The sequence below is a fragment of the Oncorhynchus mykiss genome, chromosome 7 (genome assembly GCF_013265735.2).
Source record: "Oncorhynchus mykiss isolate Arlee chromosome 7, USDA_OmykA_1.1, whole genome shotgun sequence".
Classification (NCBI taxonomy): domain Eukaryota; kingdom Metazoa; phylum Chordata; class Actinopteri; order Salmoniformes; family Salmonidae; genus Oncorhynchus; species Oncorhynchus mykiss.
Genome location: NC_048571.1, coordinates 8,902,282 through 8,928,918, shown reverse-complemented (window position 1 = coordinate 8,928,918; position 26,637 = coordinate 8,902,282). Strand labels below are relative to the sequence as shown.

At 46.3% G+C, this 26,637-nt stretch overlaps 3 protein-coding genes across 8 annotated transcripts; 2 read left to right on the top strand and 1 right to left on the bottom strand.

Moving 5' to 3' along the window:
- The first annotated feature begins 8,440 nt into the window (after positions 1 to 8,440).
- On the top strand, positions 8,441 to 16,237 carry LOC110495599 (cyclic AMP-responsive element-binding protein 1). Of its 6 annotated transcripts, none has more exons than XM_036982448.1 (9): positions 8,442 to 8,640; positions 10,320 to 10,445; positions 11,256 to 11,402; positions 12,365 to 12,469; positions 12,573 to 12,676; positions 12,896 to 13,041; positions 13,479 to 13,661; positions 13,844 to 14,000; positions 14,248 to 16,237. In XM_036982448.1, exons 6-9 carry the CDS (start codon positions 12,996 to 12,998, stop codon positions 14,390 to 14,392), a joined length of 531 nt encoding a protein of 176 aa, XP_036838343.1. In that variant the 5' UTR covers positions 8,442 to 8,640; positions 10,320 to 10,445; positions 11,256 to 11,402; positions 12,365 to 12,469; positions 12,573 to 12,676; positions 12,896 to 12,995; the 3' UTR covers positions 14,393 to 16,237. The 6 variants fall into 6 exon arrangements, with proteins under 6 accessions (XP_036838341.1, XP_036838343.1, XP_036838340.1 ...); XM_036982449.1 differs by lacking the exon at positions 8,442 to 8,640 and adding an exon at positions 8,648 to 8,793; XM_036982447.1 differs by lacking the exon at positions 8,442 to 8,640 and adding an exon at positions 8,649 to 8,784.
- Positions 16,119 to 18,228, bottom strand: LOC110512356 (protein N-lysine methyltransferase METTL21A-like). Its single transcript, XM_036982450.1, has 3 exons — positions 17,971 to 18,228; positions 17,649 to 17,760; positions 16,119 to 16,915 (listed from the first exon to the last, which is right to left on the bottom strand). Exons 1-3 carry the CDS (start codon positions 18,115 to 18,117, stop codon positions 16,515 to 16,517), a joined length of 660 nt encoding a protein of 219 aa, XP_036838345.1. The 5' UTR covers positions 18,118 to 18,228; the 3' UTR covers positions 16,119 to 16,514.
- A 110-nt stretch (positions 18,229 to 18,338) lies between these two features.
- On the top strand, positions 18,339 to 26,086 carry LOC110512355 (cyclin-Y-like protein 1). The gene is made up of 10 exons (XM_036982443.1): positions 18,339 to 19,203; positions 19,776 to 19,850; positions 21,614 to 21,654; positions 21,791 to 21,888; positions 21,977 to 22,012; positions 22,582 to 22,633; positions 22,724 to 22,843; positions 24,159 to 24,325; positions 25,235 to 25,397; positions 25,589 to 26,086. The coding sequence occupies exons 1-10, from the start codon at positions 19,041 to 19,043 to the stop codon at positions 25,703 to 25,705; spliced, it is 1,032 nt and encodes a 343-aa protein (XP_036838338.1). The 5' UTR covers positions 18,339 to 19,040; the 3' UTR covers positions 25,706 to 26,086.
- Positions 26,087 to 26,637: the final 551 nt, after the last annotated feature.

Genomic DNA, 26,637 nt, shown 5'->3' with positions numbered 1-26,637 from the left:
GTGTGTTCATGTTAATGACAATGAGTGTGTTCATGTTAATGACAATGAGTGTGTTCATGTTAATGACAATGAGTGTGTTCATGTTAATGACAATGAGTGTGTTCATGTTTAAAAAGAGGGGAAAAGATGCGTACAGTTGCTGGTGAAAGTCTACACACCCCTTTCACATTCTGCTGCCTTAAAATTACATCTAAAAAGGATTCAAATGTACATTTTTCCTACAGATCTGCACAACCTACTCCACATTTCCAAAGTGAAAGAAACTTATAGAAAATGTTCCAAAATTAATACACATTAAAATAACATATTTATTTATTTAACTAGGAAAGTCAGTTAATAACAAATTGTTATTTACAATGACGGCCTCCCCCGGCCAACCCCTAAACTACCCCGGCCAACCCCTAATGACGCTGGGCCAATTGTGCGCTTCCCTTTGGGACTCCCAATCACAGCCATTTGTAAATACAGCCTGGAATCGAACCAGGGTCTGTAGTGATGCCTCTAGCACTGAGATGCAGTGCCTTAGACTGCTGCGCCATTCGTCTCTGGTCTCAGATTGCATATGTCTTCATACTCCAGACGTAATACTTGGTGGAAGCACCTTTAGCAGCCATTACAGCTGTGGATCATTCTGAATAACATTCTACCAACCTTGTACAACTCTTATGTCAACACATGTATCCAAGAGGTGTTGAGTGTTCCTGAGGGGTCCAGTCTCAATCTTGACTTAAATTTGCTTGAAAATCTGAAACAAAATTTGAATATTGCTTCCATCAATGACTCCCAACCAAATGTAATGATCTTGAGCAATTTTGACAAAAACAATGGATGTATGTTGCCATAAGAGTTGGGTAGAATCTTATTCAGAATGATTTCCCAGCTGTAATGGCTGCCTAAAAGACTTTCAACAAGAAGTAACTCTGGGCTGTGAAGACATATGTAATCAAGAGTGGCGCCTCCCGAGTGACGCAGCGGTAGAGATGTCACTACCGATCCGGGTTCGATCCCGGGCTGTGTCGCAGCTGACTGCACTGCACAATTGGCCCAGCATCGTCCAGGTTAGGGGAGGGTTTGCCCGGCTGGGATGTCCTTGTTCCAGCATGCTCTAGCGACTCCTTATGGCGGCCGGGGGCATGCACTCTGACTTCGGTCGCCAGCTGTACGGTGTTTCCTTTGACTGGTGCGGCTGGCTTCCGGGTTAAGTGTGTCAAGAAGCGGTGCGGTTTTGCTGGGTCGTGTTTCGGAGGACGCATGGCTTTCGACCTTCGCCTCTCCCGAGTCCGTGCAGGAGTTGCAGCGATGGGACAAGACTAACTACCAATTGTATATCCCGAAATTGGGGAGAAAAAGGGGTAAAAAATAATTATAAAAATAATAATAATTTCTAAATAAAATATGGAGTAGGTTGTGTAGATCTGTAGGAAAAATATAAAATCCCCCAAAATGTGAAGACAAGGTGCAAGGGGTGTGTAGACTTTCACTAGGCCCTGTAGATGTGTGAGATATCCCAAGAAGTAACAAACATGCCCCGGGCTGGACAAGACAACCCGTGAGATAAAACAGTTTGTTCCCGTTGAGAATGCATCAATGTCATTCTCCCACCAACGTACATATTCTCTCCCTGCCTCACAGAACAGTCAGATCCTCAACAACAAACACAGAAGCTCCAAATAAGTGTTTTTCACCCCCCAGTTTACCCTGCAGTCCTTCTGCAGTTCTCTAATGGTGTCTGGCAGCTTGGAGAAACAAGCTAATGCATCGAGGCATGGAAAGAAACAGAGGTGGATTCCATCTTCAGCTTATTGAATTCGAAGCTGGGGATTCCTAATTGGCATTATCTATACGTACACTACCGTTCAAAAGTTTGTGGTCACATAGAAATGTCCTTGTTTTTGAAAGAAAAGCACATTTTTTGTGTCCATTAAAACAACATCAAATTGATCAGAGAATCAGTGTAGACATTGTTCATGTTGTAAATGACTATTGTAGCTGGAAACTGCAGATTTTTCTATGGAATATCTACATAGGCGTACAGAGGCCCATTATCAGCAACCATCACTCCTGTGTTCCAATGGCATGTTGTGTTAGTTAATCCAAGTTTATCATTTTAAAAGGCTAATTGATCATTAAAAAAATATTTTGCAATTATGTTATCACAGCTGAAAACTGTTGTCCTGATTAAAGAAGCAATAAAACTGGCCTTCTTTAGACTAGTTGAGTATCTGGAGCATCAGCATTTGTTGTTTCGAATACAGGCTCAAAACGGCCAGAAACAAATAACTTTCTTCTGAAACTCATCAGTCTATTCTTGTTCTGAGAAATTAAGGCTATTCCATGCGAGAAATTGCCAAGAAACTGAAGATCTCGTACAACGCTGTGTACTACTCCCTTCCAGAACAGCGCAAATTGGCTCTAACCAGAATAGAAAGAGGAGTGGGAGGCCCCGGTGCACAACTGAGCAAGAGGACAAGTACATTAGAGTGTCTAGTTTGAGAAACAGACGCCTCACAAGTCCTCAACTGGCAGCTTCATTAAATAGTACCCGCAAAACACCAGTCTCAAAGTCAACAGTGAAGAGGCAACTCTGGGATGCTGGCCTTCTAGGCAGAGTTGCATTGAAAAAGCCATATCTCAGACTGGCCAATAAAATAAAAAAAATTAAGATTGGCAAAAGAACACAGACACTGGACAGAGAAAGATTGGAAAAAAAGTTTGAGGTGTTCAGATCACACAGAAGACCATTCGTGAGATGCAGAAAAAAATGAAAAGATGCTGGAGGAGTGCTTGACGCCATCTGTCAAGCATGGTGGAGGCAATGGGATGGTCTGGGGGTGCTTTGATGGTGGTAAAGTGGGAGATTTGTACAGGGTAAAAGGGATCTTGAAGAAGGAAGGCTATCATTCCATTTTGCAACGCCATGCCATACCCTGTGGACGGCACTTAATTGGAACCAATTTCCTCCTACAACTGGACAATGACCACAGCTCCAAACTATGCAATAACTATTTAGGGAAGAAGCAGTCAGCTGGTATTCTGTCTATAGTGGAGTGGCCAGCACAGTCACTAGATCTCAACCCTATTGAGCTGTTGTGGGAGCAGCTTGATTATATGGTACGTAAGAAGTGCCCATCAAGCCAATCCAACTTGTGGGAGGTGCTTCAGGAAGCATGGGGTGAAATCTCTTCAGATTTCCTCAACAAATTGACAACTAGAATGCCAAAAGGTCTGCAAACCTGTAATTGCTGCAATTCTTTGACAAAAGCAAAGTTTGAAGGACACAATTATTATTTCAATAAAAAACAACATTATTTATAACATTGTCAACGTCTTGACTAGATCTCCTATTCCTTTTGCAACTCATTTCATATATGTTTTCATGGAAAACAAGGACATTTCTAAGTGACCCTAAACTTTTGAACAGTAGTGTAGCTACATTACATTGTGTCCCTAATGCTTTGGTGTTCTTGTAAAGAAGATGGCTGTAGCATAACATTGTCCGAAGCGAGCAGTCAGTCTAATGTCAGAGCTGTACATCAGGTAATGCCCACCTTTAACCCAGAACACCAGACCAGGGACGTTATTCAGATTGGTCAATAGGCTACATGATGAATATTTCCTAGTTTGATCCAAGTGAAGAGTCGATTGAAGAAGTGTTTAATTGATGAAGTGTTTTTCACATGGACCCAGGTGTGTGTTCTTCCTTTTCTCTTGTCTCTCTGCCACGCTGTATAAAATGTGACAGGGGAAAAAAAGCTAGCTAGCTAGTGTTTACCTCTCCCAGTCGTTCCTTACCTGCGGGCATGTTGGCTCGTGTGTGACTCATCCTCTGTCTAGACCAGACTATTCAACACACCAACACCCCAGGACTGTATTGGAAATGTTGACATCGATTCAAAACAGGCTGCCTAATTACAGTTCTCAGCCACTGAGAAAAGGCAGCTTAAACATCTACGTGACAAATGAAACTATTCTCTACATAGTGCACTACTTTGGGTGAAAAGGATGCCATTTGGGATGCAGATATAGAAATCTGCAATGTGCATTGTGGGAAATTGTGAATGATCAGAATGAGTAGTGTGACCGTGCTAGAGACAAGCTACAGAAAGAGTCAAATAATACACTACAAATCTACAAAGACATCTCTGGTAAAAACAGTAACAACTGCCCTGATACAAACTCTATTGGCTGTGCAACAGAACAATCATTGAGCGGTGCCAGGTGTCTGCAGGATGTTGGCAGCGCCAGCGGTTTAGGGGACATTATTGTCACATCTGGCAGTGTTGATCAGCCAACCAAGTGGGAGGTGGAGTTGAGATTTCCCCTCCCTGTAGCTCCTTCCAGGTCACAGCTTCATTATGTCCTGACACTGGTGTCTGGTGTTCATTATGTCCTGACACTGGTGTCTGGTGTTCATTATGCTCTGACACTGGTGTCTGGTGTTCATTATGCTCTAACACTGGTGTCTGGTGTTCATTATGTCCTGACACTGGTGTCTGGTGTTCATTATGCTCTGACACTGGTGTCTGGTGTTCATTATGCTCTGACACTGGTGTCTGGTGCCGAGATGATTCGCTGGTGAAAAGTACCATTAGGCATGTAGGGAACCATAAAGATAGCATTACATGAAAGGATGATGTGCATGAGCTGTCTAATAAATGCATTGCATTAAAAACATGCAACAAACATACGTACAAGAATAAACTTCTTGGCATTCGCATTGTATTGAGTATCGGTAGTCTATTCAGTGGTTGCTTTGCTAGAAGGGTGTATTTTGCCTGTCTGTGACCCCCGCTTGGGAAGTCTGTGAGACGGTCATCCTCCTCACCTCACAGCTTTGGATTTCATCACCGACTCCAATGGATTATTTTGTGCCCCGCTCGGGGCAACGGGAGCTCTTAGACATATCCAGTTATTGGGAATATGTCAGTGTGGCCCTCGGTAATTAAAGCCTAATCATCCCGGTGAATTCTGAGCGTGATCCTCATCAACGTTTGATTAGTCTCCACCTGGCTCTCTGACGCCCCTCGCCAGCCCTCCTCATTCTGCTGCTTTAAACGTGCAATATGTCACTTTTTGGGCGATCTGACTAAATTCACATAGAAATGTGAGTTATAGATCTATCATTCTCATTGACAGTAAGCCTAATAAGCGATGGGTCTGTTCTATCTGCACTATTTCTATGCTTCCCTTTCATAAATGTTGTTTTGACTTTTGGTTTTGTACACCAGGTTTAAACAGCTGAACATTCAATAACCAAAAATATTGTAAAGAAATACTCCAGATATAACAGACTGACCCTAGCCCCCTGACACAAACTATTGGAGCATAGATACTGGAGGCTGAGACAGGAGGGCTAGGGAGACACTGGATGTGCAGTAGGAGATGGTAGCCACCTGCATGTGCAGTAGGAGATGGTAGCCACCTGGCTCTGCAGTAGGAGATGGTAGCCACGTGGCTCTGCAGTAGGAGTTGGTAGCGACCTGGCTCTGCAGTAGGAGTTGGTAGCAACCTGGCTCTGCAGTAGGAGATGGTAGCCACCTGGATATGCAGTAGGAGATCGTAGCCAGATTAATGTGCAGTAGGAGATGGTAGCCACTTCGATGTGCAGTAGGATATGGTAGCCTGGATGTGCAGTAGGAGATGGTAGCCAGCTGGATGTGCAGTAGGAGATGGTATCCTGGATGTGCAGTAGGAGATGGTAGCCACCTGGATGTGCAGTAGGAGATGGTAGCCACCTGGATGTGCAGTAGGGGGTGGTATCCTGGATGTGCAGTAGAAGATGGTAGCCATCTGGCTATGCTGTAGGAGATGGTAGCCAGCTGGATGTGCAGTAGGAGATGGTAGTCAGATGAATGTGCAGTAGGAGATGGTAGCCAGCTGGATGTGCAGTAGGAGGTGGTAGCCAGCTGGATGTGCAGTAGGAGGTGGTAGCCAGATGAATGTGCAGTAGGAGATTGTATCCTGCATGTGCAGTAGGAGATGGTAGCCAGCTGACTCTGCAGTAGGAGATGGTAGTCAGATGAATGTGCAGTAGGTGGTAGCCAGATGGGTGTGCAGTAGGAAACGGTAACCAGCTGGATGTGCAGTAGGAGGTGGTAGCCAGATGGATGTGCAGTAGGAGGTGGTAGCCAGATGGATGTGCAGTAGGTGGTAGCCAGATGGGTGTGCAGTAGGAAACGGTAGCCAGATGGATGTTCAGTAGGAGAGCTGGTGGGTTGGTGGATGAAGACAAGGCAGTGCTGCTGCACTGAGGGGCCGCCTGGCCTTCATGCATTATGTAGGACCCTGTCACCATCTCACCACCTCTCCCTCTGTCTCTCTGCAGTAAATATAGATCAGTGACTGTCTTTTCTCCCACCACCTCTGTGTTGACTCTTTCCCAGGTGTAGCAGTCTATGGTTATTAAGCCTACCTCAAGAGCTAGGTGATTATGGTCATTTCTCCTCTGCATTCTTGTAGCGTTATTAGGTAAAGCATGCACACGTTTATGTGTGTGAGTGTGTTCCAAATGCAGCAGATGTGGAAAATTTGACAACAATTTATGGATTTAAGATTTCAAGCATCATCCAAACAATGAAGTTAAGTTATTTTTTAAGGTAAACGTTTCATTTCCTGTAGGCTCCTCTTTTTACAAAGAGTGTACTTTGTGCAATAGGCAAAGTCTATAACAGCACAGATTAGAAGAGCAGACTGGCTTCATGCTGAAGGATACAGTATTGCTGAGTGTTGGAGTGAAGGCTAGAGGGAGTTCACACACGAACACAAACACGCCCTCCTGGAGGAGTTGCACAGTGGGGGGCTCGTCGGAGAAACACTCCAGTCTTCCACTCACTGACAGCTCAAGGTCAGTCACTGTTTGCTGAATGCGTGTGGGGGTGTATAGACTAAATGGTTTGATCGATACATTTATTTTTATTTTTTAAAGCTAATAAAGATGATTGTCATAAATTGGTTTGAAGTGTAAGTTTCCCTTAGGATTTGCAACAGCTGCCAAAGCCGAGGGTTAATTTCTTTTAAAACACAGCTAATTTTGTGTCTGCAATAAAGGGATGTTTTTTATGGCTTGTGTAAGATGGAGAGGAATACTAGACAGATAAAGCAAATGAAATGGGCATCTTGAGCATTATAAAACGAACAGAAACTCAATAACCCCAACACAGTATTTCCCACAATACAAGATCAGGGTTTTCTCTGTTGGAACACCAAAACATGCCTCCTTTCTCCCTCAACGTGATCACTAATCAGAGATTAAATAAGTGAAAGTACCTAGCCAATAATCACAATAACACTATATTGGGTATTGCTTTAGTGGAGACCTTAATCAAAAACCTATCCCTGTCTTTCAAAAGGGAAGATGGAAGTATGTATTTCAACAGGGCCCAGATTGTAGAAGCTTCTTATTGCTGATTTGTAGCTTGAGTGTGGCAGCAGATCTATACAGCATGCTCACAGACAGTGTTCTACTGCCCCCACCTGGGACTCCCTAAAAACACGCCCCTTCGATACAGCTACGACCGGAAGTGACTTCTCGTAGCAGCAGTACGCAGTACGCAGCAGGTTAGGAGAATTAGGTTAAGGTTAGGACTTTTCATCCTAACCTTAACCTAATTCTCCTAACCTGCTGCGTACGTTCTCTTAATCTGCAATAGCACCCTCATAGATATCATCCTAACCAACCTGCGCTCCAAATACACCTCTGCTGTCTTCAACCAGGATCTCAGCGATCACTGCCACATTACCTGCGTCCGTAACGGGTCTTCGGGCCAAACGACCACTCCTCATCACTGTCAAACGCTTCATAAAACACTTCAGCGAGCAGGCCTTTCGAATCGACCTGGCCCGGGTAACCTGGAAAGATATTGACCTCATCCCATCAGTAGAGGATGCCTGGTTGTTCTATAAAAGTGCTTTCCTCACCATCTTAAATAAACATGCCCCATTCAAAAAAATGTAGAACCAGGAACAGATATTGACCCGACTGCCCTCGACCAGCACAAAAACATCCTGTGGCGTACAGCATTAGCATCGAATAGCCCCCGCGATATGCAACTTTTCAGGGAAGTTAGGAACCAATATACACAGGCAGTTAGGAAAGGAAAGGCTAGCTTTTATATCCCTCACAATGATACTAAAATATATCTAGCCCATGAGCAAATTGGTTAGGGAACATTTGGAATATACATCTTGATTTATCACTAGTGACAATTATGTACAAAATAGTCTATTTAAGATTCTAGAATCAGTTCTACTGGCAGTACAATGCTGTTTTTAGCATACTGCTCATGCTTCCTAATATATAACAAAGATGTTATAGTTTCTGTTTTATAAAACGTCTTTGATTGACAGCTGTTCATTTCTCGACTGACACATTTTAAACATGCGCACTTTTATTTAGGCCTACATTTCGTACACTTCCGCCAATGTTCGTCATTGTCGGTATTCTTCGTGTGGATTTCGTCATTTTCCGTTCGAATTCGAGCCCTGTCGATAGAACTGATTTTCGTCGTCTCCCTCGTTCTCCGTGTTGTTGTTCATCTCGGTGACGCGACAGAGGTGTAGCCTGACGCGGTCTCTTACGTGTCGGTCTGAATAAAAGTGGAGCTCGGAGGACCCGGGAGTGACGAAGCGAGTCTGTGTCGGGTAAGCATCCTATGCGGAGAGGGGGATAGAAGAAAGCCCTGGTGTGTTGGAGAAATCGCTCCAAATCTAACAAAGAGATCATGGCGGCGGTGTTGCAGAGCCACACGATGTTGAGTCAGTCTACAAAGCTAGCCAGCCAGCTATGTGAGAATGGTACTGGAAAAATGGGAGTGAGGCTTGAGTCCTCGAGTAAAGATTGCAACCACAGTAATTAATAGCATCAGCATGTTGGCTAACAGACCTAGTTTGGCCATCTCGCTACATAGCCAGCTGGCAATCACAAAAAAACATGTAGGTTCGAATGCCTAACTTGCTAAGCTAACTAGCGGTATAGAATGATAGCCCAGCCCAATAATATCTGGCTTAGCTACAGACATTTCCCTCCCAAAGAACTAGCTAACGTTAGCTTGCAAGATAGTCCGTCTGCAAACACAGCGTGGTTGTCTTGGATAAGCATACTACATTAGCAAACTTAGATAAAGACATCAATTAAAGTGTCATATCTAGCCAACGTTAAATGAACCACATGCAAATGAATTGATTGAGCTAAAACTCTTGATTTTTACCGCATGGGACTCATTTGTATATTTACGTTAGCTAGCTAGCTGCTATGGCTAGTTAGCCAGGTTGTCGATATTAGCTAGCTACCACAAATATTTAATATAACGAGCAACAATATGAACATGGATACATTTCGTACCATTTGGTTGAAAATGTGTTTTTCTTATCTATTAGTATAGCTAGGCAAGTGTCAGCTAGCTACTGTTTTCTTTGTAGCTAACAATGCTATATACTTTGCTAGCTAACTACTTGGAAAAGGGCGGCAATAACGGTATCGTGTTAGGAAATGATGTGCTGCATATTATACTGTAAATTGAAAATACACTTAAAAGTAGTGTTGTCAAAATCATTACGTTCATGCAATGTTGGAACTTATTAGATAAACATTGAGCAACACATTTTTACCTTAGGAACGTTACTTATGGTTTGGGATAGTATCTCCCATACTTTCAGATAGTCACACGTAATACTGCATGTCTGGTGTAGCCTACAATCACTTAAACAAACCTGGTCTGGTATGAATAGACAGAGGCACAAAAGCCACGACCTGAAACATCACAGTCAGTGCATAACATCACTTAATCAGTGCTCTCCAACCCTGTTCCTGGGGAGCTACCATCCTGTAGGGTTTCACACCAACCTTCTTCCTGGGGAGCTACCATCCTGTAGGGTTTCACACCAACCTTCTTCCTGGAGAGCTACCATCCTGTAGGGTTTCACACCAACCTTCTTCCTGGGGAGCTACCATCCTGTAGGGTTTCACACCAACCTTCCTGGAGAGCTACCATCCTGTAGGGTTTCACACCAACCTTCTTCCTGGGGAGCTACCATCCTGTAGGGTTTCACACCAACCTTCTTCCTGGAGAGCTACCATCCTGTAGGTTTTAGCTCCAACTGTAATCCAATGCACCTGATTCTAATAGTTAGCTGGTTGATGAGCCGAATCAGGTTAGGTACAACTGGGGTTGGAGCGAAACCCTACAAGATGGTATCTCCAGGAACAGGATTGGCGTGAACCTACACAACTTTATCTCTCCAGAAACAGGGTTGGAGAGCCCTGAATTAAATCCACCCCCATATCAGTATTTTACATTTTGTGTAAAAACGCACATTCACAGGCTCTCCAGAGTTCTCCACCCGCCATTCCAGCCAACTAAATGACCATGGAAGCGGGAGCCGATACACAGCAGGGTGGTGACACAGCTGTTTCTGAGTCTGAGGCCCAGCAGATCACACTGGCCCAGGTACAGTACCCTCATCAACATTGCCAGGCACTTGAATCAAATTAAACTTTATTGATCCTCTGGTGGAAATTCTTTACGAGGCCCTACTTTTGGTGTACATGTATGGTTGTGTTTACACTGGCAGCCCAATTCGGATGTTTTCCCCACCAATTTGTCTTGACCAATCACATCATATCTTTTTAGAGCTGATATGATTGGTCAAAAGAAAGCTCAGAATTGAGCTGCCTGTGTAAATGCAGCCTATGCGTGTAGGGAGCCTCCATGTGTGGGCTGCATTCAGCAGGGCACAACATTGTAGAATGTTCATAAATAAATATGTTTTGTAGAAGAGCAGAACTGTTCACTGACATGAAGAATAATCAATCACTTCTATTCATGGTCTTTGATTGTAACCATTATGTGGATTTTGGGCTCCCGAGTGGCGCAGTGGTCTAAGGCATTGTATCTCAGTGCTAGAGGTGTCGCTACAGACCCAGATTCGATTCCAGGCTGTATCACAACCGGACATGATTGGGAGTCCCATAGGGCGGCGCACAATTGGCCCAGCGTCGTCCGGGTTAGGGTTTGGCTGGGGTAGGCTGTCATTGTAAATAAGAATTAGTTCTTAATGACTTGCCTAGTTAAATAAAGGTTAAAATGATGGACCAGTTTCCCAAAAGCATCTTAAGGCTAAGTCCATCGTTAGACCCATAGGATCCTGTTGTGCTAAAATGGACTTGGCCTTAAGATGCTTTTGGGAAACCGGGCCCTGGAACGAGCATGTATAGCCCACACTCATAAGCCGTTTCTAAATCTGCGTCCCTGCTGCAGGTGTCTATGGCAGCAGGACAGGTCTCCTCCAGCGGCCCCACAGTCACCCTGGTGCAGCTGCCCAACGGTCAGACGGTTCAGGTCCACGGGGTCATCCAGGCCGCCCAGCCCTCGGTCATCCAGTCGCCTCAAGTACAGACTGTTCAGGTGAGCCCCATTCCTCCCTCCATTACAGTAGTCTATTGTGATGTACATAGTAAGGTACATGCAATAGGCTTTGGTAGTAGGCAGCAACAGGTCTATATTTGACCTGTACTGTTGGAGCTTTAAGAATTTCACTGTACCCTTCAATTACATGTGTGACCCTGTGCATGTGACTAATGAACTGATCTAATCTATAGCAGAGAATCTCTCAGATGGCAGCTATTTGAGGGTTGGTGTGGGTCACATACAGTAATATAACAAATCAATGGAACATTATTGGATGTTGTATAGGTATTACTGCATTTCCAATAAACTGCAGGGTGTCTATGTGCTTTGGTGATGAAATTTCACTTAATGTTATATCCCTGTAAAATGAATTACTGGGAGTTTTATATATATATATATATATATATATATATATATATATATATATATATATATATATATATGACTCTCTATTTTCATAGCTTATAGTTTATTTGCTGTTAGTCAGCACCTCCACACAAAATCATTTTCTCTGGGTGTGTGCCAGCTATGCTTTTTATTAGACTTGTGTTATAAAACCCATTTTACCAAGACAAGTATGATTCTTCGTGTTCTGAATGGTTCAGTTGGGTCTTTCTCTAACATATCATGAACATATCTAAAAGGTTGGATTTCATAACCTAATACATCTGATAATAAGCAGCAGTGCAAGTTTCCTGTAATGATTTTTGAGAATTTTTCGTTTTGTGGTCAAAGTTGTTTCCGTGGGTCGCAAAAAAACTCAATTAGCATGAGACAAGCTGAAATAAATGTAAAAGGCTTTGGTAAAAAAATAAAAAATTGGGGTATATGCTTATTGCTCTGACATTTCAGAGCTACGCTTGTTTTTGTGAGGTATCTTGGGGAAATGACAGGAATTTTGAATGAATATGAAAAGTGGATATCCATCTTACCTCTGTTTCATGTCCTTTGGATTCTAGAAGAAAGATCAGTTCAACGGGAAAGTGATTTTCCAGATTTTTTGCCACTTTTCTCTCTCTGGCCTCGATTGATTTAATCACCCTAATTCTGACCATCCTACAAGGGTAAAATCTTTCCAATGGATTATATTATTTACCCATTGGTCAAAAAAAAGTGTTTTTGATTGGACGCCCTATAAACTGCAACTCTTGTGTTTGACCTTGTCAGATTTCAACAGTTGCAGAGGATTCCCAGGACTCCCAGGAGTCGGTGGACAGTGTGACAGACTCTCAGAAGAGGAGGGAGATACTTTCCAGACGTCCTTCCTACAGGTACCGCTCCTCCACAGGGCCACTGTCTCAGCCTCAGGGTGGCAGGAAAAAATCCCAATCTGGCAACATGACTGTCATGTTGACTCAGTGTTGCCAAATTGGGATTCTTTTTTTAATGCAGATTGGGTGCCATTTTGGATCTGATTGGGCTGTGAATGAAATCTGATGACACATTGACTGAGAGTCCGAGACATTGATTGTGATTGTTATCCCTTGCAGGAAGATCCTAAACGACCTGTCGTCTGACGTGTCTGCGGTCCCGCCGATCGAGGAGGAGAAATCGGAGGACGACTCGACCCCCGCCATCACCACCGTTGCCATGCCCACATCATGCCCCATCTATCAGACGGCCAGCGGCCAGTACAGTACGTAACCCCTACCTATTCAATCGTCAGTTTTATCGCTCCGGGGGGGGTCCCGTAGGTACTTCCACCAATCCCCTCTACATGGGAAAATGCTTAACTGACCCAAGGTCAGCATCTAGGGGCAACTTCACCCGTACTCCAGTTTCATCATGGCCATATGTGAAGAGTGCCTGCTTGTTCTGGTTTGGACAAGCTTAGTTGGCTTTCTTACTTTATATTTGATGAGTCGTGTATGGTCAATGACTATAGTGGAAATAGGGTCATGTTCAGTAGGGAGAAATGTTTGAATGAAACGGGAAGGTTCTACCTGAACATGTCCAATAATGACAATGTTAATTTTCCGTTTCGCTATGGTGTGCCTTGCTGAACATGACCGAGCAGACCGTAGTAATGTTCCTAACCTGACGATCATCCATTAACCCCTCCCCCCTCTTCAGTTGCCATCACCCAGGGCGGCGCCATCCAACTGGCCAATAACGGTACAGATGGCATGCAGGGGATGCAGACCCTGACCATGACCAACGCGGCGGGCGCCCAGCAGGGCACCACCATCCTGCAGTATGCCCAGACCTCCGATGGACAGCAAATCCTGGTGCCCAGCAACCAGGTGGTAATGCAAGGTGAGAACCTCTTGGACCATGGGAGGCCCCAGTCGCAATCAAGTTTTGGTTCTTACTGGGTGCCCGTCAGTTGTTCTGCTCGTACATTCTAAACAGAACCGTTTTCCTGCATACGCAGTCACACAACAACACAAACAACTCCTGTATGCCAACAATTTCTTGACGTAAACACTGTTTCCCAGCTGCCTCTGGAGAAGTGCAGACCTACCAGATCCGTACGGCCAACACCAGCAGCATGACTCCTGGGATGGTGATGGCCTCCTCTCCCGCCTTGTCTGGCCAGGAAGGCCCAGAGGTAGTCGTCACCCGTAAGAGGGAGGTCAGACTGATGAAGAACAGGTAGGTGGAGTAGAGGGTATAGATACTGTTAACTAGGGTTATGTTGATCACTTTAATGAAGGCTGTTGGGTGAAATGGTAGACTACATCCTATAATGTAGGTGTACATTTAGCATGTTGTTGATATGGAACTCCTATGTCTATACCTACACAGTAAAGCTGAGGTTAAGTGAAAACATGGTGATCGTGTTAAGATTTGCTTTGCTGAGCCAGACATACTGTACTGACTCCGTGTGTGTGTGTGACAGGGAGGCGGCCCGGGAGTGTCGCAGGAAGAAGAAGGAGTACGTCAAGTGTCTGGAGAACCGTGTGGCCGTTCTGGAGAACCAAAACAAAACCCTCATCGAGGAACTGAAGTCACTTAAAGACTTGTACTGCCACAAATCAGAGTAGTGCCCCCCCCCCCATGTACAGAGACTCACCACAGAGCCATGCATCTGGCACCACCCTCCCTCCCCCATTTATCCCTTTCTTTTTAAAAAGCTCTACCAGTCTATAAGACCTACAGAAAGAGGAAAAATAACAACACAATTTCTCCACTTTTTCACAAGTATCCCTTTAAAAGGATGACATGAGTACCCCTAAAAAGGATGGCCTCATAGGTACCCCTTAAAAGGATGATGAGTACTTTCCATCATGAGTACCCCTAAAAGGATGAGGTGGAGCACACTGTTTGTCCACCAATAGAATGGAGCCCCTAGTGGAATCTTCCAGTGGTAGGTATCGTGTCTATCCACGACACCACTGCTGCTAACTAACCAGTAGTCCCCAGTCTCAAGATGTCAGATACCAGGAAAACACCAGCCGTGGAGGACTAGGACCCCTCTGCCCACCATGAACTACCCTATACAACTATTGAGTTTGGACCGTCACCTGGCAACACACGTTGAAAATGATTTTGGAAAAATGGTCATCTTTTTGAGTGCTACACTATTCAGTATTTAGGCTGATGATTGCTTTAACTCTTCTGTTACTTACTAACACTTTATGTGGACTGTAGATCCCAACCACTGTCAGATGAAATGTATTATCTTTGAGCTTGAGTTGGGTTATCATGTATTGAATTTTTCTGCTTGCCAACTTTTGTTATTCAGCATTGCTAAGTCGGGTGTTTTGGGGTAGGAGATGGATTGTGGGTGGATTGTCTGCATCAACTAACAGGCATTAAAAGGTAACCTCAGCGATATGACGTAGATGCAGAATGTAAACAGCATAGTGGGTCAATTTCCACAACTAAGAGTGTTGAAGCGAGAAGCTCAACTCCGCTGTTTTGGTGCCGTGGCTACCACTACAACGTGAAGCGCTACTGTGTGATGGCAAAGTGTTGCATCTCGCTCATCTCAATATCTCCGGTGCTGCTCGGGGGGGAAAGTAATTTCGCTGAGTACCTTTTTAAAGAGTTGTGCTAATGTAAACTGAGCTACCACACAGCTGACAGGAGGAATTGTGAAATATGACTGAAGGGTAGACTATGGGTGTTGTATAGTGTGCTTTTAGGCATTCATGTAATGTATACGATGTCTGAGGCAGTGTGTGTGTTTGAGTCTCCTTGTTTGTTTCTCCATGGCCTGAACAGGCATAAGGCATAATCATATTGGAGGATATCCTAACTTCCACTTAATCATGCATTGACATCCATGGGATTGTAGAGTGAAAGTTAGGATTAGCCCCACAATCTCACTTTTTCATCTGTTGTGCCTCAAAACACTTCTGATAGAACAAGGGAAGAAGCATTTTTTTATCATGTAGTTCGTTAAAAGGGATAGTTTGCTTGGATCTGCAGTGATGACGTAGACCCATCGCTGACATTTAGACTGACAACTCGGTCAACAAACGTGGGATTTACACCAGGGGTGCGTTCAGCAGCTCACAACACTGTGGAACAGATCCAAATGTTCAGCTAGAACTGTTTTGTAGAACAGACATGCCTTTCTGACATGTAAAAGAAGGATTCATGTCAACTATATTTCTATCGGCAAAGGTCCATAACATTTGCTTACTGAACCCGGTCTTCTGTTTGATTGGATAACGGAATGCCATATTGTATTATTTAGTTTTTACGTAGCCATCTGTCATAACATATGCATCTTATTTTTAAAACACTTGCCATTTCTGTTCATATTTTGTAAACGTTGTATTTCTTAATGTCAGCATTCACTTGTATGAAAAAAGCAAAACAATTATATTACAGATTCTACTATTTGTTTTTGGCAGCTGTTAATAAATGTGTTTCTGGTATTATTTTTCACATGTCTTAATTTGTTTTCAAATCCATTTTATCAAAAAAGGATGAATGAAATTAAGACAATTACAATCACCCATAGTAGCTGGGTTGTAGCTCCATATTTTCTCCCTACTGGACACAACCCTGCATGAAACAAAACCATCCTCCATGAACCCATCTCACTGACTGTCCATTCATGAGTAGTAGCTCCCTGAACCATCAATGATTGACAGCACATTGATCCATCCACTGTGATTCAAACCCCTCACATCCCCCATCAGTCACTGGTTCCTACAGATCTCTCCTTGCTGGAAGCTTCACAGCCTTGTAGATGTGAATGTCTCTTTCCTTGTCATAGTGCACCTCGTGTACTGTGAAGCGCTGGTTCAGCATGCTCAGGAAGTTAGTGTCTCGCTCGTAGCGGATCTTGCAGGCCAGTAGCACTACACTACTCTCTGAGCTGAGGTGCTCCATCGTTTGCAGTAATGATGGAAATGTGTCTTCCAGGTAAACAATGTCTGCTCCCAGCACTATGTCAAAGCCTCCTGTGGGATAGCGCTCCAATCCCTGGCCCCAGGTCAGTTCTGAGACCTTCACTGCTCCTAGCCGATCCGGGGGAATGTTCTCTTTCACATTGGCTGCAAGGAAGCCCAAGGCAGGCTCACGGTCTGTGATGGTCACTTTTTTGGCACCTTTGGACAGAAGGCTTGCACGGTTAGCACATGTAAAAATGTGACTAACAATTAGTAGTTCTAACAGTTGAGCCTGATCCACACTATAGGGCCAACCCAAACAGTTCTGGCTCTGATGGTTTATTTTCACATTGTCCTTTCCAGAATGGTTCCAGCAACTATATAGTAGTCAGGCCAGCCCACATCAGCTCAACTATATAGTAGTCAGGCCAGCCCACATCAGCTCAACTATATAGTAATCAGGCCAGCCCACATCAGCTCAACTATATAGTAGTCAGGCCAGCCCACATCAGCTCAACTATATAGTAGTCAGGCCAGCCCACATCAGCTCAACTATATAGTAGTCAGGCCAGCCCACATCAGCTCAACTATATAGTAGTCAGGCCAGCCCACATCAGCTCAACTATATAGTAGTCAGGCCAGCCCACATCAGCTCAACTATATAGTAGTCAGGCCAGCCCACATCAGCTCAACTATATAGTAGTCAGGCCAGCCCACATCAGCTCAACTATATAGTAGTCAGGCCAGCCCACATCAGCTCAACTATATAGTAGTCAGGCCAACCCACTTCAGCTCAACTATATAGTAGTCAGGCCAACCCACTTCAGCTCAACTATATAGTAGTCAGGCCAACCCACTTCAGCTCAACTATATAGTAGTCAGGCCAACCCACTTCAGCTTGGTTTGGCCCTGTAATGCAAGTCTCCTACCAGTTTCTTATGTGAGTTCTTACCTAGAAGAGCTGCCACGATGCCCACCAGTCCAGTGCCTGCCCCCAGCTCGATGGCAACCTTCCCTGTCAGCTCGACCTGCCCCAGCTCCAGGTACATACACATCACTACCGCCTGACAGAGAAAGGAAAACATAAGATGTAAGGAGAGAACAGTATCGGTAAAGTGTGGCAGAATCAATCGTTCCATAGTTGGCTACATCTTTGTCACACTCAAGAAGACGACCGTAATTCAACAGATGATTGAATAGTTCATATTGGAATAAAACATATTTAAAAAATGCTGCAAAGTATGTACAGTCGTACACCAACGATGGTCACTCACTGCATCCCAGACGACAGCAGCTACTCCGAGTTTATTCCAGTCCTGAGTTAGTCTGACATTGTGGTCAGCAAAATGGAACTCGGCAGACGAATTATGTAGTTTTGAGAGCACGGGCAAATAATTCCCATCATATGGTACAAGCGCCATAGTCAAAAGAAGACCATGGAAATGTAATATAATATGTAACTTTTAGTAAGCTTGAAATTCATACCTCGCTGAACGATTTCTTATGAGGAAGTGGAAAAATCTATATTCTCGCGATAATAAAATCGTAGAGCTGACACTTGTCAAATGACAATGTTCACCAATCTCTGTCAAATAACAATTATTATTCTTGGTAAACAGCCAATGGTAATTGACGTGCGTCAAAATGGGCCGTTCTTGAGGGCGTTCCTTCCTAGTTGGCTTTGGCTGGAGTGGGAATCAGCTGTTAGCAGGCTAGCTTGTCGTCTCAAATCTGAGCATTATACATTTCTGTGTACGGTGAACGACCATACCTAGAACATTTGCTGAGACGAAGGAATTCGGCATATTCTCTGACTGCAATGCAGCGCAAGAATAGCTAGATCAAGTGGACCGGCATAAATAGCCAGTTAGCTGACGCCTGGATTAGCGTTAGCCGGGTGTAGGGCTAGCTAGCAAACTACGTCTGGTTTATGAAGACCAGATTTATGTTTTTTAACGTATCAGCTGTCTAGCAGCTTCAGCTAGGCTTTTTAAAACTGAGTATAACGTGTTGCTATTAACGGTTAAACCGGTGTCCTAGCGTTGCCAGCCTTTGGATTAGTTTAGTGGTCAAGCCTGTATCTGGCCGACGTATCAATGCGCTACTCGCCATGCCTTTGCGCACACGCCCTGAACAAGACAGGGATTCAACTGTTCAGTTTGAATTGTGTGTTGTAGATATGAACCCCGATATGTGGCTGCTACTCATGTATTTAAAATTGAATGTGTCATTTTGAGACCAGACATCACTGACAGTGGTTCTGTCTGATGTTATAGACGAGTGGACGGTTCTTTCAGATATCTGGGGTGTAGTCAGTAGTAGGACTTTAGCAAATTGTTTAATCATGGGGGCTACAGTGTCATGCTGCATGTCCCCCGGCGGGAGTCCAAAGCTTGCAAGGAGAGCAGTCGAGCTCGACGACTACCCAATAACCACCACTGGCGACGACGTAAGCGAGGACACGGGCACCTATCTGCAGCACATCAGCGATAGAGAGGTCCCGGATGGTAGGTGTACTTTTTGGATAAGCTGGAGTGGAGGGGTATACGTCATGGTCACGCCTCTCTGAACAGCCAAGACATGCATGAAAGGGGAAAGGAAGATATTGCTTGCTGTTAACGCACAATGCATACATCACACACCAGTTTATGACCTGTTGCACTATTGATTGTTCAGTCATATTGGTTCAGCTATTCCAAGATATCCTGCAGAGTAACCAGCATTGTTTTGGCTTCAGCTATAGCCTGCAGAGTATCTAGCGTTGTTTTTGCTTCAGCTATAGCCTGCAGAGTATCTAGCACCTCTCTGATTCAGAGGGGCTGAGTGAAATGCGGATGACACATTTCAGTTGAATACGTACAGTTGGACAACTGACTAGGTATCCCCCTTTCCCAGAGTATAGTGAGTGTCATGATATCAAGTCACAAGGTGCACCCCCAGAAGTAATGATCTGTAATCAGTCAGTAGTATACTGTATCTCACTCTGTTTTCAGATACACATGGTGCATATAGTTGGGATACGTGTGCATTTCTTGTGGTGTTGGTGATAAAATAGGTGTGTATTTCTTGTTTCTTTCAGAATTGGCGCAGGAGTCGAACCCATCCGATAATGCCAGAGCCAGCACAATCTTCCTCAACAAGTCTCAGACTGATGGTAAGTGTGTAGCGGTATTGTTAGATGGGTAAATAAAATAATTTTTGTTCTGGTGCCAGGCAGGCAGGTATTAACCCTGCTGAAAGGCAAATAATAGGATAGATCGTTCTGCTATCAGAAACACACATCAGCAGAAGAGACTGTCTAGAGTGAAGACTGTTGGTCAGATGGCAAGTAGAAAGGATAAGAGACACCATATAAAACACATGTCACAGCACAGCGGTAACCCAACCAATAATACCACCTACAATAATAATGGCAGAGCAATTTAAAAGGCAACTTCATTGACAAACAATTGACAAGAAAGAACCCACTCATAACCCTTAGAGAATTTGCAATATTCGCTATTACCTCCCAGTGAGGGGGGGGGTTGTTCTACTCTTCTCGGCCAAATGTCAGTAGGTCCACACCAAATCAATACAGTTCAAACAACAACCTCCCTTTAACTACAATGTCAACCCAAACATGTCTGGCAGGTCAGTAGTAGTCCAGCGCCACTGAACATCAAAGGGACTGCATTGGGGAGGAGTGCTGCAGTGTAAAGCACAGAGAGGAGAGGAGGGGGTCTTAGCTGTTGCACGGATTGTCCGTCGGATACACCTGATGGTTGGTTTGTTTGTCAAGGCTTCGCAACAATGTTGCTACCACTCCATGTGATCAATGACAGGAGCGCTCCCAAAAGATACACCCCCCACCAAGAGAGCTCACACTGTCGTTCCACCTCACACCGGGGTTCCACCCCCCCACCTAGAGAGCTCACACCGGGGTTCCACCCCCCCCACCTAGAGAGCTCACACCGGGGTTCCACCCCCCCACCTAGAGAGCTCACACCGGGGTTCCACCCCCCCACCTAGAGAGCTCACACCGGGGTTCCACCCCCCCACCTAGAGAGCTCACACCGGGGTTCCACCCCCCCACCTAGAGAGCTCACACCGGGGTTCCACCCCCCCACCTAGAGAGCTCACACCGGCGTTCCACCCCCCCCACCTAGAGAGCTCACACCGGGGTTCCACCCCCCCACCTAGAGAGCTCACACTGGGGTTCCACCCCCCCCACCTAGAGAGCTCACACCGGCGTTCCACCCCCCACCTAGAGAGCTCACACCGGCGTTCCACCCCCCACCTAGAGAGCTCACACCGGCGTTCCACCCCCCACCTAGAGAGCTCACACCGGCGTTCCACCCCCCACCTAGAGAGCTCACACCACCCCCCACCTAGAGAGCTCACACCACCCCCCGACCTAGAGAGCTCACACCACCCCCCACCTAGAGAGCTCACACCGGCGTTCCACTTCAACACTTTACGAAGCTGAACATAAACAAGAGTTCTGCAGAGTTGCACACAGTGTCAAACTGCCGCGCCAACCGAGAGCTCTCCACAGAGCGCCGGAAGAGCTATCTTTATCTCCCCCTTCCTGACTGCTGATGCGCTCTTAAAGTGGCAGTGCACAGTGAAGGCTCCGTGCAGCATGTCGCCACAAGTGGCATGGGGATCTTCTACTTCTCATGGCTGTATCCTCTGGTTATCATGGATGTCATGAATAGAGTTGACATGATTTCTTATTCTACATGTCAGAGGGGCACGCTTGTTCTACGTAATATATTTCTTTATCTGAACGTCCCACAACGTTGTGCCATGCAGATCACGTCCCAGGTCTGGACAACAGGAGAGTCTAATGGTCACAGTCAGATTATTCAACATGTTATTCTACACGTTCAGGGAACTACCTGACCTAAGATTTGTCTGACTTTTTTTCCCCTCCAGTGCGGGAGAAAAGGAGAAGTAACTACTTAAGTAATCATCACGTGAGTAAATCCATCTGTCCAGTCGAGCGTTACTATGGCTACCCATGGACATCCACTGATCCTAATGCAGAGATGTCAGGAAGTGATGCTGTGTTTTTCCCTGTTCCATGGACTAACAACTACTCCCTTTTCCTAGACGTCTCCTGGGTTATCTAAAAAGTACAGCTCCTGCTCCACAATATTCCTTGACGATAGCACGGTCAGCCTGCCCAACCTGAAGAGTACGGTCAAATGGTGAGACCTCCTTACCTCCACACACACGGCAGAGCAGAAAAGAGGCGGTCATTGTAAGGACTCACCGTCTTGTCTCTCTCTGTTCCAGTGTCACGTTGGCGATATACTATCACATAAAAAACAGGTAGGTTTTAGCTGTCATTCATTTCATGAGGAAAATGATATAGAGACGTGGTGAGGTAAATGGAGGAGTTTTGTGTTGATGATTTGTGTGACATGGTATCATGGTAATGAAGGTGTGTTGATTTGTGTGACATGGTATCATGGTAATGAAGGTGTGGTGATTTGTGTGACATGGTATCATGGTAATGAAGGTGTGGTGATTTGTGTGACATGGTATCATGTTAATGAAGGTGTGGTGATTTGTGTGACATGGTATCATGGTAATGAAGGTGTGGTGACATGGTATCATGGTAATGAAGGTGTGGTGACATGGTATCATGGTAATGAAGGTGTGGTGACATGGTATCATGGTAATGAAGGTGTGGTGACATGGTATCATGGTAATGAAGGTGTGGTGACATGGTATCATGGTAATGAAGGTGTGGTGACATGGTATCATGGTAATGAAGGTGTGGTGACATGGTATCATGGTAATGAAGGTGTGGTGACATAGTAACATATTATGGGAGTGGTCTTTCTCTGTGTGTGTGGGCTTGTAGCAGTAGTTTTCAGTCTTTTTTCCCTCATCAGGGATTCAAACCGTTCTCTGGACATTTTTGATGAGAAGATCCACCCATTAACGGTGAGTAGGTGGAAGAAGACTGTATACTGTATGTCTGTGTGCACACCAAACCTCCTGTCAGACTGACTGGCCAGGCCTCCTCTTCCTCAGAGAGAGAAGGTTCCAGAAGACTACTACAGCGTGGACCCTGAACACAAGCTCATCTACCGCTTTGTCCGCACGCTCTTCAGCTCGGCCCAGCTGACTGCTGAGTGTGCCATCGTCACCCTGGTACGTATGCCATCGTCACCCTGGTACGTATGCCACCGTCACCCTGGTACGTATGCCACCAGTCAGTTGCCCCACCACGTATGCCACCAGTCAGTTGCCCCACCAGTCAGTTGCCCCACCAGTCAGTTGCCCCACCAGTCAGTTGCCCCACCAGTCAGTTGCCCCACCAGTCAGTTGCCCCACCAGTCAGTTGCCCCCACCAGTCAGTTGCCCCCACCAGTCAGTTGCCCCCACCAGTCAGTTGCCCACACCAGTCAGTTGCCCCCACCAGTCAGTTGCCCCCACCAGTCAGTTGCCCCCACCAGTCAGTTGCCCCCACCACGTATGCCACCAGTCAGTTGCCCCACCAGTCAGTTGGCCCCCACCAGTCAGTTGGCCCCCACCAGTCAGTTGGCCCCCACCAGTCAGTTGGCCCCCACCAGTCAGTTGGCCCCCACCAGTCAGTTGGCCCCCACCAGTCAGTTGCCCCACCAGTCAGTTGCCCCCACCAGTCAGTTGCCCCCACCAGTCAGTTGCCCCCACCAGTCAGTTGCCCCCACCAGTCAGTTGCCCCCACCAGTCAGTTGCCCCCACCAGTCAGTGGCCCCCCACCAGTCAGGTGGCCCCCCACCAGTCAGGTGGCCCCCCACCAGTCAGTTGGCCCCCCACCAGTCAGTTGGCCCCCCACCAGTCAGTTGGCCCCCCACCAGTCAGTTGGCCCCCCACCAGTCAGTTGGCCCCCCACCAGTCAGTTGGCCCCCCACCAGTCAGTTGGCCCCCCACCAGTCAGTTGGCCCCCCACCAGTCAGTTGGCCCCCCACCAGTCAGTTGGCCCCCCACCAGTCAGTTGGCCCCCCACCAGTCAGTTGGCCCCCCACCAGTCAGTTGGCCCCCCACCAGTCAGTTGGCCCCCCACCAGTCAGTTGGCCCCCCACCAGTCAGTTGGCCCCCCACCAGTCAGTTGGCCCCACCAGTCAGTTGGCCATCACAGGGAGTTTCACTTTGGGCATGTTTAGTAGTTAAGTGTTGTGGCGCGTTGAGACCTGACGTGAGTAAAAGAGACGCTTGTTCTGCATAATAATCTATTGTCTCCTGATGAACACCTGGCCCTGGTAACGGTGTTACTGTGTCCTGCTGAACACCTGGCCCTGGTAACGGTGTTACTGTGTCCTGCTGAACACCTGGCCCTGGTAACGGTGTTACTGTGTCCTGCTGAACACCTGGCCCTGGTAACGGTGTTACTGTGTCCAGCAGTGTCCGATGAGACCGTCTCATTTACTGTGTCCAGCAGTGTCCGATGGGACCGTCTCATTTACTGTGTCCATCCTTCCCCAAGGTGTACCTGGAGCGTCTGCTGACCTACGCTGAGATGGACATCTGTCCCTGCAACTGGAAGCGGATCGTACTGGGAGCCATCCTGCTGGCGTCCAAGGTGTGGGACGACCAGGCCGTGTGGAACGTAGACTACTGCCAGATCCTCAAGGACATCACCGTGGAGGACATGTCAGTGTCCCTCTGTCCTGTCCACTCACCTGTCCCCCTGACTGCTCACCTTCACAAGTCACCCCAACCTTTAGGCATTAGACCTGAGGGTTGGATAGGTGTAAGCAAGAGGGACGACTACCATCATCCTTACAGCTCTCCAATCCTCTCATATCTAAGTGCTTAGGGCAGGGGTATTCAACTCTGACCCTACGAGGTCTCGGAGCCTGCTGATATTCTGTTCTATCTGATCATTAATTGCACCCATCTGGTGTCCCAGGTGTCTCAGTCCCTGATTTAGAGAGAACAATATAAAAAAGCAGTGGGAAGTGGCTTGGAGGTCCAGTTGAATTTGAGGGGTGTCAGGGTAGTTTTAGGATTCAGGCTGTGGGTCTCCCATAAGGCCCCCTGTCTTACCACTGTGGGCTTCTTACCACTGTGGGCTTCTTGTGGCACATCCTTGTTCAAAGGACTATATTCATACAATATAGTAGATTGATGCCGCTGACAAATGTCTCCATAGAAGTGTGCAGGAATTTATTGTTTTGGCTCACCCAAGAGTGAACTGTGAATAAAAATATATAAATCTCAATATTATGAGGCGCATTGTTAAATTGGAACGTTGCCATGTGGGTCAAAACTCATCATCTTATGTAAATCAATAAAATTAGATTTTGATTTTGCCTTGCTGGCCAGGTACATCTCAAAAGTCTTCCCTCGATTCCTTGCGTCCTCAACCCTCTCCCCGAGAACTCACTTCCCTCTGACGTTTTGAAAAGGAGGCTGGGAGAGTATGGAGGATAAGACTGCTGAGATTTATGCTCTACCCCTCTCTCTCTCTACCTGTACCCCTCTCTCTCTCTACCTGTACCCCTCTCTCTCTCTGCCTGTACCCCTCTCTCTACCTGTACCCCTCTCTCTCTCTCTCAGGAATGAGATGGAGAGGCACTTCCTGGAGCTGCTTCAGTTCAACATCAACGTGCCGGCCAGCGTCTACGCCAAGTACTACTTTGACCTGCGCTCCCTGGCCGACGACAACAACCTCAACTTCCCCCTTGAGCCACTTGACAACCAGCGAGCCACTAAACTGGAGGTGAGGAGAGCTTCTAGGACGGCAGGAATGAAAACACTGCTACTTGGCAAGAGGGGAGTTTAATGGTTGTCCTGGTTGACTTGGTCCTGTTCAGAAACAACCCCAGCCCCTACTCCCCTACTATCATGTAGTTACTAAAAAATTGTTCCCAGGCTATCTCTGGGCTGTAATAAGTGTTGTTGCGTTCCCAGGCTATCTCCAGACTGTGTGAGGACAAATACAAGGATCTGGGCAAGGTGACCATAAGGAGGTCCCTCAGCGCAGACAATCTGGTGGGTGTCCGAACCACCCACGCCGTGCTGTCCTAAAGCTGGACCTGCTACACACACAGGACAGGCTGAGGATGCACCGAAGGTCTTCCTAAACTAGACACTCACTGGCACCATCGACACACACAGCTGGTCCCAAATCACGCCCAGATCTGTATGGTGGCAGCTCCACCACTGATACTTACTCATACACTCCAGATCTGCAAGAAGGGATGGAGTGTCTGACACCACACACTGACCATGGTGAGGAAGCCTCTAACTACCCTGTGGTGTAGTTTGGCACACGGACAGATGGTGATGTAGGGCGGTTTTCTTTGCTTACTGTGTAGGCCCTTTAGCTGGGAAATGTATCGGTTTTTAATTGAACATATTTTCAGTTGCTGTTTATTTCAAATAAACCGTAATAAACTATCAAATCTGTGTATGGTGTCTCATTTCTAGATAAGATGCATGATGTTATGGTGTCAGTCCTGGGTTTACTTTAGCCTGTCTGTGGTGCCAGCTGGGTGGGGTTGGCAGTTCTGGGTTTACTTTAGCCTGTCTGTGGTGCCAGCTAGGTGGGGTTGGCAGTTCTGGGTTTACTTTAGCCTGTCTGTGGTGCCAGCTAGGTGGGGTTGGCAGTTCTGGGTTTACTTTAGCCTGTCTGGAGTGCCAGCTAGGTGGGGTTGGCAGTTCTGGGTTTACTTTAGCCTGTCTGGAGTGTCAGCTGGGTGGGGTTGGCAGTTCTGGGTTTACTTTAGCCTGTCTGGAGTGCCAGCTGGGTGGGGTTGGCAGTTCTGGGTTTACTTTAGCCTGTCTGGAGTGCCAGCTGGGTGGGGTTGGCAGTTCTGGGTTTACTTTAGCCTGTCTGGAGTGCCAGCTGGGTGGGGTTGGCAGTTCTGGGTTTACTTTAGCCTGTCTGGAGTGCCAGCTGGGTGGGGTTGGCAGTTCTGGGTTTACTTTAGCCTGTCTGGAGTGCCAGCTAGGTGGGG